Raw genomic sequence first — 10,404 nt, 5'->3', positions numbered from 1 at the left:
GCTAGGAGCCCTAATACATGGCATAAATACAATACAATCCATAAGTAACAATGCACAAACACCAGAAGAGAAACCAGATAACTGGGAGCTCCTAAAAATCAAACACTTATGCTCATCAAAAGACTTCACCAAAAGAGTCAAAAGACAATCTACGGACTGGGAAAAATTTTTGGCTACGACAAATCTGATCAGCATCTAATCTCTAAAATCTACAAGACACTGCTAAACCTCAACAACAAAAAGACAAATAACCCAATTGAAAAATGGGCAAAGGATATGAACAGGCACTTCGCCAAAGAAGATATTCAGGCAGCTAAGAGACACATGAAGAAATGGTCACGATCATTAGCCATCAGACAAATGCAAATCAAAACTACAATGAAATACCATCTCACCCAAACAAGGCTAGCATTAATCCAAAAAACACAAACTAACAAATGCTGGAGAGGTTTCAGAGAGACTGGAACACTTATACACCATTCGTGGGAATGTAAAATGGTACAACCACTTTGGAAATCGATTTGGTGCTTCCTTAAAAAGCTTTAAATAGAAGTACCATATGATCCAGCAATCCCACTCCTTGGAATATATCCTGGAGAAATAAGAGCCATCACACAAATAGATATATGCACACCCATGTTCATCGCAGCACTGTTCACAATAGCAAAAAGATGGAAACCACCTAGGTGCCCATCAACGGACGAATGGATAAACAAATTATGATATATTCACACAATGGAATACTACACAATGATAAAGAACAACAATGAAGCCATGAAACACCTTATAACATGGAAGAATCTGGAAGGCATTATGCTGAACGAATTTAGTCAGTCACAAAATGACAAATATTGTATAAGACCACTATTATAAGAACTCTAGAAAAGGTTTAAACACAGAAGAAAACATTCTTTGATGGTTACGAGCGTGGGGAGGGAGGGAGAGGATTATTCACCAACTAGACAGTAGACAAGAATTATCTTAGGTGAAGGGAAAGACAGCACACACTATAGGCGAAGTCAGCACAAATGGACTAAACCAAAGCTAAGAAGTATCCTGAATACAACCAAACGCTTCAAGGGACACAGTAGCAGGGGCAGAGGTCTGGGGACCATGCTTTCAGGGGACATCTAGGTCAACTGGCATAACAAAGTTTAGTAAGAAAATGTTCTGGATCCTACTTTAGTGAGTGACTTCTGGGGTCTTAAAAGCTTGCAAGCGGCCATCTAAGATGCATCAATTGGTCCCAACCCATCAGGAGTAAAGGAGAATGAAGAATACCAAAGTCACAAGGTCAGCATTAGCCCAAGAGACAGAAAGGGCCATATAAACCAGAGACTTCATCAGCCTGAGGCCGGAAGAACTAGATGGTGCCCAGCTACCACCAATGACTGCCCTGACAGGGAACACAACAGAGAATCCCTGTTGGAGCAGGAGAAAAGTGGGGTGCAGAACTCAAATTCTAGTGAAAAGATTAGACTTAATGGTCCAAGACTGGAGAAACCCTACAGAGCATGGCCCCCAGAATCTCTGTCAACCCAGCACTAAAACTATTCCTGAGGCCAACTCTTCAGTCAAAGATTAGACTGAACGATGGGACATAAAATGATACTCGTGAAGAGTGTGCTTCTTAAGCTCAAGTAGATACATGAGACTAAATGGGCAGTTCCTGCCTGGAGGTGAGATGAGAAGGCAGAGAGGGTCAGGAGCTGGTCGAATGGACAAGGGATATTGGGTTGGAAAGGAGGAATGTGCTGTCACAGTATAGGGAGAGCAATTAGGGTCACATAACAATGTATGTATAAATTTTTATGAGACTAACTTTGAATTGTAAACTTTCACTTAAAGTACAATAAAATAAAATCAAAAAAAGAAAACCCTACGGATTTTGTTTGTATATTTTCATCTCAATAAAAAAAAGAGAAAGAAAACCCTATGGAGCACAGTTGTACTCTGACACAGCAACTGGGTAGGTCTGGGTATCATGCTAGAATTCAGCCAACTTCATACTTACAGGGATGCTCCAGACCTGCATTCCATCACTGTAGCCAATCATAATCAGCAAAGGTGGCTCATTCCCTGTGCCGTGTACTTCATGAAATTCCAGATTTCTTGACGTATCTGCATTAGAATTAAGTAACAGGAGGCAAATTACAAAGACACAATGTCAATAAGAAAACTGCATTTCTTTAAACGTCATTAGTGTAACAATTACTTAAATTGTTTTTTCAATAAAAAAACCAGAGCAGAGGTAATTGGAAATCATCATTTAAAAGAAAATGAACAGGAAGGTGAATCATAAAACTAACAGTTTTTTTTAAAAGAGTGTCTATAATTATTAGCACAAGTAAGGTTTTAAAAATCAAATCGTCACTAGAGAACCAGGAAACATAAATATCAGAAACAGAACCACCTATAAATAATAAATGAAATGAAATATTTTGCTAAAATTAATTAAATATAAATATGAAGTATAATCATCTATAATTTCTAATATTTGTAAATTTACCAGTGGAAGAAAACTGTGTTCCTTTATTTATAGGAATTAGATCCTGATATGTCTGACAAAAACTGTGATATGATTCACTACAAAAGAATTATGTGTACTTGTGTAATCAATTTTACCAATTCACGTCTGAATACTGTACATCTGCTATATAGTCATTATTATAATGGGTAGCCTTATTATTGAACAAAAATGTTCACCTCAAAAATTACTAATTCAAACATACTATTCTTGTTTAGCTGGTAACAAAAAGGTTAGCAGTTCAAATCTACCAGCTGCTCCTTGGAAACCCTATGGGGCAGTTCTACTCTGTCCTATAGGGTCGCTATGAGTCAGAATCAACTTGAAGGCAACAGCTTTGGTTTGGGTATTCTCAGATCACAACCTCATCTTCCAATAAGCTTGCTCTACTATTCCCACTGTGATTCATTCTTTGACTTCATTAGGTCCACTGACATCTCTACCTTCTCTCTATTCCTTAAGCCAGTTGCCATCTAGTAGATGGTTTTGGAAGCAGATTGCCAGGCCTTTCTTCCAACATGCCTTTGGGTGTGTTCAAACCACCAATCCTTCTGTTAGTAGTTGAGCGCTTAACCATTTGTGCCATCAAGCATCCTTCTCTATTTTAGTCCCATTTTAAATTTACTCTCCTCCCATCTTCAACTCTGTAATCAATCATTTTTGTAACTTCTACTAATAAATCCTTTTCTTCCTTATTGTGGGGTCTTTGCATGGCACTCAACTAGCAGAACCTCAATCGTAGATGAATCAAATCAACTACTCACTTCATCCTAGTATGTTCTATGGCAACCAAGTACTGCTAGAGAAAAAAAAAATCATACAACAGGGCAGAGTAGGAACCACTATAAATTAATTCATCCTCACAAACTCAGGTGGACCCTCAAAACTACATGACAAATTTACTCTGCTTTCTGAAACCTATTCTACAACTTCTTCAGTGACTTCCTTAAACCTTCTGCATCCTCTTTCAATCTGATCCCTGCTCCATCCAGTCCCTGCTAACTAAGCAGATAATCTGTCTTACACAGATTTCTAGGCAAACTAGAAACTTGCCTGCTACCAAAAATCTTCCTGCATCTGTACCATCCTTATATCATTTCATCCTATTTCAAACACTTGTCTTCCCTTCTGTCTAAAGTAAATTCTTCCACTTGCACTTTGGCTCTTATCCTCGCTCACCTCCTCAAGAGCCTTCTCCCAATCATTCCTTTCCTATATCTTCAACTCTTTCCTCACTACTGGGTATTTCCAATCAGCACTTAATGCTTAAGTGCCTCCTACCTTTAAAAAATAGTTAAATAAATCAGTACTAGGCAATTTTTTGGCTCTAAATGACAAAGGTAGAATTAATAAAGCTCTGAAAGATAATATAGAAAAGTATCTTCAGGACCTCGTATAGGGAATGACTTCTTAACAGGATGCAAAAAACCATTAGCATAAGAGATTGACAGATTCTACTATCTTATTTATTACATTAAAATAAAGAACTTCTGTTAATCATGAGCCACCTTTACTAGAAAAAGGAAAAGGCATGCAACAGTGTGGGAGAACAGAACTTGCAACAAGGATTTGTCAAGAACCCATAACAATTAAAAACCAATATGAACAATAAAAATTAAAAGAAAAAGACAAAAAACTCATTAGAAAAATAAGAGCCATGAAAAAGCACTTCATAAAAAAGGATATGCAAATAATCAACATGAAAAGTAGCTCAACCTCATTTTAATCAAGGAAATGCTAATTAAAACTACAATGACAAAACCAAGTGTTGAAAGATGTGGAGCAAGGGGATCATTCATTCACTGCTGGTGAGTATAAATCCAGGCACCTGGGTGGTGCAAATGGTTAATGCATAATGCACTCAGCTGCTAACTAAAAGGTTGGAAGTTCAAGCCCACCCAGAAGCACCTCGGAAGAAAGTCCTGAAGATCAACTTCCAAAAAATCAGTCATTGAAAACCCTGTGCAGCACAGTTCTAATGTGACAGCCATAGGATCACCATGAGTCAGAATCAACTTGACAGCAACTGGGAACTAGAGTGTAAATCAATACAATTACTTTGGAAAACAGATTGGTAATATGTACTCAAGTTGAAGATACACATGCTTTTGACCACGTAGTTCTGCTCTGGGTATATACCCATTAGAAATGTGAGCATATATACACTAAGAGACATGCATAAGACTATAAGAACATTATCAGTAAATAGCCAAAAGCTGGAAACAACCCAAATGTCCATCAACAGGAGACTGGACAAACACACAGTAGTACTATATTGATACAATGGAATACTATTCAGCACTGAAAAAGAATGAACTACTACTATACAACATAACAAGGATGAACCTCAGACAAAATGATTAGTAAAAGAAGTCAGGCATAAAAGACTATATACTGAATTATTCTATTTATATGAAATTCAAAAAATTAAGCAATTAGGTAGCAATATTCTTGCTTGCCCTGGGTGATGATTACACAGGTTTTAGATTTGTAAAAATTCACCGATCTATACATTTGTTTTGTGCTATTTACCATAAATAATAGTTTTAAAAAATCATAATCAAAGCAATTAATATCCCTCACCCTTTACTTGACTTCATAACTCTCTTCCCCTTTTAGTAGCTAAATTCCTCAACTGAGTTGTCATCTCTTTTTTTCATCTCACATCTACCCTTGAATTCATTTTAGAATGGTTTCTGCCCCTAACACTCCACCCAAATGACTTTTGCTTTGGTCACCAATAACCTCCAAGTTATTAAATCCAATAGATGCATCTTATTAGACTACTCAGGAGCTGTAACCAATGCTTACTTTTCCTCCTTAGAACTCTTTCCCTTAATTTCCAAGGCATAATCCTCTTTCTCCCAGTCTTCTTCCTAATTCTCTTCTTCGCCATTTCCTTGCCTGGCCCTTCCTTTCCTACCTAGCCTTTAAATGTTGGAATTACTCAAAACTAAGTCCTAAACTCCCTTTTCTTCTTACTATATACCCTCCCCTAGGTGATCTCATTCTACGCATTGCTTCAATTAGTATCTGCTGGTAACTTCTAAAGGAGCTCTGGTGGTGCAGTAGTTGTAAGCGCTTGGTTGCTAACCAAAAGGTCAGCGGTTCAAACCCACCAGCCGCTCCTCAGGAGAAAGATGTGGCAGTCTGCTTCCATAAAGATTTACAGCCTTGGAAACCCTATGGGGCAGTTCTACTCTGTCCTGTATGGTCACTATGAGTCAGAATCGACTCGACGGCAGTAGGTTTTGCTAAATGGAGCCCTGGTGGCGCAGTGGTTAAGTGTTCAGCTGCTAACCAAAAGGCTGGCAGTTCAAATCCACCAGCAGCTCCCTAGAAACCCTGTGGGGCAGTTCTACTTTGTCCTACAGGGTCATTATGAGTAGAATCGACTTGACAGCAACAGGTAACTTCTAAATATAAACTGGTATGTTCAATAGCTTCCTCAACACGGCTGTTTGGAGGTCTCAACAGAAGCTCAAATTCTACTCAGAGGTCATGGATTCCTCCCAAAGCCTGATCTTCCTCCCGAGTTCCCTATCTTGATGAATAGCATCATTATCAAGCCAGTTGACAAACCTAGAAACCACCTTCTTCATCCCCTCTAGCAGAAAATGCATTATCAAACCTTGTATATTTCTAAATAGCTCCTACTTCTTACACCAACACCACCCGTCCCATGAACAACACCTACTCTAAAAGCATAACTGGCTTCCTACATCCGCCACTGCTCCCCCAAGCTCCACACTGCAGTCAGAGCTCCCTTTTTAAAAAACAAGTATACTAATGGCATACCTCCTCACCTCCTTGCACTGTTTCTGACTTCCTGTTGCTTCATGATAAAGATCACAATCTTTAACAGAGCATCAGTAATTTTTTAACATCTATTTTCTTTTGACAGGAACTCACTGGTATAAAGTTTATGGCATGTGATTCAATATCTAGGAAAATTCAGAATAGTAGACACTGGGCATAATTTTCTTTATACCTTAGAACAGAATGGTGTTTTATAACTTGTGTGCTTTTGTATACACCATCTCATCTGACACATATGAATCCTGCTGTATATGCAGAGCAGGGGTTAACTTCATTTTATCATTGACAAAAACAAGTTGGGTATAATTTACTCGAAGGCGAATGACAAATCTTAGGGCTCTTGATTCTCAATACAATCACCTTTCTACTACAACTACTATCTCGATTAGAGGTTATTACTTTTGGAAGGCCTCAAATGCCACATATAAAACCCCTAAGGTCATTATATGAACAAAATCTGCTTTTTTTAATTTTAGATTCTGCTTAGGTATTTTGTTGTGCTATTTTTCTTTCTCTGGATGGTTATACAGCAGACTTCATTACTTTTTAAGGAAACTACTAATTTTGTAAAAACTTTATATTGATCCTCAGAACTATTGCAGGTTTAAGTAATCCTTATTCTTTGACTTTTATCTTTTCATCCTCTCTCATACTATCACTGGCTCTTCTATCCTGGACTGTTCTTTATCTCCTTTACTGGTTTCTTTTTTCTTATTCCACCCCTAAACATGAACTTTACAGTCTTTACTATAGAGACATCTACCATTTCTATGTGGTCTTAGCCAACTAAAATGCCCTCCTCTGATTCATTCATCCTTTAAAACCTTGTCCAATCTTAACTTCTCTGTGAATGTTGCCCATCACTATATTCAGTGTATTCTCTCTCCTTAGAATACTGTTTGCAATTGAGGGGGAGGACCACTGGGTTTTTCTGCTCAAAACTTAAAAATCGAGGTGTAAACTGAAATTGAATCTTTCCTCCCAAACCTGCTTCTTCTGTGTTACATGTACTTACAGCAGCAACAGCCGGCCAATACCCAGTCCAGAAACTGTGGAGTCCTTTTTAGTAGATGCTAACTAGGTGCATGAGGATAAAGGTAGAAAACATTTCAGCCAGAATGCCCCCTGTGCACAGACACTGAGGCTTGAGAAGTTCTGCACCTTTAATGACCCGAAAGATAAGTGAGGTTGGAGCATAGCTGGTAAGGGAGGATAGTTAAAGGGAAAATGGCATTTAAGGAAAAAGGAGTGTGAGGCAATTGTAGGACAAATAAGTGGAGATGTGTAGGAGGTAGCTTACATGGGGACCCAAGTACACTAGAGTAATAGAGGCCTGTAGCAGCTACTCTCTTTATGTTCCTCATGTACTTCCTACTCCTTACCTCCCCTTTTTCTGATAACTGATCTTATCCCCCACCAAGCACAGACATAGGCGCATAACCTCCTGAGCCAACTCTAGTATTACATCCTTGGCCACAGTGACTATTTCAACGATGGGCAGCTGACTCAAACTGAGCCACCTGTGTCTCCCAGCGAACACTTCTTCCTCTTTGATCACATAACTTTGAAGGTATGAGCAGACAGCTTTGCGCAACCACTGTTCTAACCTCATTAGGAAAATCAAATAACAGAAGCAAACATTCAGAGTGAAGTAGTGACAAGAAATGGAGAAAGACTAAACGTGTTAAGACCCTGCTCTTTCCAGGTATATAAGTAAAAAAAAAAGGAAAAAAAAAAATCTCCTTTCTTACCTAACCAATCACTTGCAACTGAAAATTAAAAAAGATACGTTGAATATAAAAACTAACACCATAAGTACAGTACAGACGTTGATGTTAGAACTGGCCAAGTCAGGATAGGGTAGGGGGTGGTAAGGATTTCCCTTAAAGACTAGAAACTTGGCAGTTCTTGTTAGACAGTAGCAAACCTGCTAATTAAACTGATGTATCTTGGGACACATACTATATCCTCACCTATAGGGAATTTGGTACAAAATAAAAGTCAGGATATTACAGTACTCTGGCTACTTCTTACACCTGTTTCAGCATTGTGTCTCAAAAGAAACAAGCTATAAATCAAGGTATAAATCAAATTTTTTTTAAAAAGGTATATAAATGAGACTACTTGAAAACAGAAAGAGAACAGTCACCATGATACCATTGTTGCTGGAAGCCGTCAAGTCGATTACAATTCATAGTGACTCCATGTGATAAAAGTAGATCTGCCCTATAGGGTTTTCTTGGCTGTAATCTTTAAGAAAGCAGATCTCCAGGTCTTTCTCCCCTGAGCCCCTGGGCAGGTTCATACTGCCAACCTTCTGGTTAGCAGACTAGTGCTTAACCATTGCACCACCAGGGTTCCTACTATGATACTAAAACCAAAAAAAACAAACCCGTTACCGTTGAGTCCATTCCAACTCATAGCGACCCTACAGGACAGAGCAGAACTGCCCCATAGAGTTTTCAAGGAGCACCTGGTGGATCTGAACTGCTGGCCTTTTGGTTAGCAGCCGTAGCACTTAACCACTACGCCACCAGGGTATCTACTATGATACGAATGGTAGGTTAATCACACTTTCTAATGAACTCCAATGGAATGTATCTGAGAACAAACAGGATTGAACTTGCATAAATCTGTTCAGAAAAAATCATCTAGAAAGTTCAACACCAATGATTATTTTACAGTTATAAATCCTATACAACTGACCAAACTTGAATAAATAACTTCCTTTCTAAGAAATTTTTAACTTACTTGGACTTAGTAAAATTTTAAAGTTAAGCACTCTTAGTTCACAGTTACTTTAAGACTTGTTGTACAATACAGTATTATTCCTAATGAAGTTTCTATAGTGTGGTTATGTTACTTTTTCAATTAAAAATAAATTTTTTTGAAAAGTAAAGTTACTTTAAGAGAAAATAATCTGACAAAAGCAAGGGTTCTCTTTTTGCAATAGGTCAAAGCCAAACAAAAATTTAATTCATATGTCCCCAAAATTTTAAAACCATACCATTTAAATCTGCATTTTCAAATCTGACCCAGACTATCTTCTCCTTTTCTTCTGTTAGAGGTGTTCCACTATAAGCCTGCACAGTAAACAGAAAAGTTAAAATAAAATTATTTTACAGCACTAATATTACTGATGTTCAAAACAAACAGTGATTAAAAGAAAGCCAGCCCTACCCCTCTCCAATTTCATCACCCCTAGGATTTTGGTAAAGCACATTTTGGAACATTATTACTCCCAAAAAAATTATCCAGGACTCTGACCTAACACTAACAGCCTGGATTTAAAAAAAAAAAAAAAAAAAAGTTTTGAACTTATTAAGGAAGTGCAAAAACCTAAAATACAATGATCCAAGTCTATATGAAGAGTCACTATAATTCAAAGGCATTCAAAAAAACTAAATCACCCCTAAACTAGGCAACAAATAAGAAGGCTTGGGACATAAACAGAACTATCATACTTATCTACTTAGTTCCCAGGAGTCTATGATCAGACAATTAACACTTTACCAAGACTTTTTAAGAGTATTACTTTTTCAGTTTCTTATCTGGCTTCCAGAGCCAACCTATCAGCTAGTTCCTGCAAGTTTGAAAGGGTCACAAAGATAAGCATACATGTCTGTGAAGCCTTAGGAAAAGTGTCAACAGTACTAATCAGTATTCAAAGTGAATCATCTCTCTATAAAGCACAAGTTTTTATTTAAAATTTTTTTAAAAACTGTATATACTTAGAAGCATTCAGAATGTCAACAAAACAGCAATTATAGAGTGGAATTCAGTTCATGGAACATTTAATACAGTTGCCATCAAGTCAGCTCCAACTCAGGCAACCCCATGTGTAACAGAATGAAATTTTTGCCTGGTTCTGTTCCATTTTCACGATTGCTAGTATGCTCAAGTCCATTGTTGAAGTCACTGTGTATTTTGAGTGTCTTCCAACCTAGGGAGCTCATCTTCCTGCACTACATGGGACAATACTCTATTGTGATTCATAGAGTTTTCACTGGCTAATTTTTGGAAGCAGACTGCCAGGACTTTCTTCCTAGTCTATCTTA

At 37.8% G+C, this 10,404-nt stretch overlaps 1 protein-coding gene across 3 annotated transcripts in view; it reads right to left on the bottom strand.

Annotated features, from left to right (window-relative positions):
- BCAS3 (BCAS3 microtubule associated cell migration factor) overlaps positions 1–10,404 on the bottom strand; it is a 641,765-nt gene that overhangs the window by 618,824 nt on the left and 12,537 nt on the right. For all 3 annotated transcript variants that reach the window (XR_002824359.1, XM_012555963.2, XM_012555964.2), the window contains exons 4-5: positions 9,354–9,429; positions 2,015–2,121 (exon numbers count right to left, since the gene is read on the bottom strand). Coding sequence is in view for 2 of the 3 variants with exons in the window: in XM_012555963.2 (XP_012411417.1) it covers positions 2,015–2,121; positions 9,354–9,429 (183 nt within the window). In the remaining variant the exon portion in view is untranslated. The remainder of the gene's footprint in view (positions 1–2,014; positions 2,122–9,353; positions 9,430–10,404) is intronic.

Source organism: Trichechus manatus, unplaced genomic scaffold, assembly GCF_000243295.1.
Source record: "Trichechus manatus latirostris isolate Lorelei unplaced genomic scaffold, TriManLat1.0 scaffold00054, whole genome shotgun sequence".
Taxonomy (NCBI): domain Eukaryota; kingdom Metazoa; phylum Chordata; class Mammalia; order Sirenia; family Trichechidae; genus Trichechus; species Trichechus manatus.
Note: the sequence above shows the minus strand (reverse complement) of the source record. Positions and strands in the feature narration are given on the sequence as shown.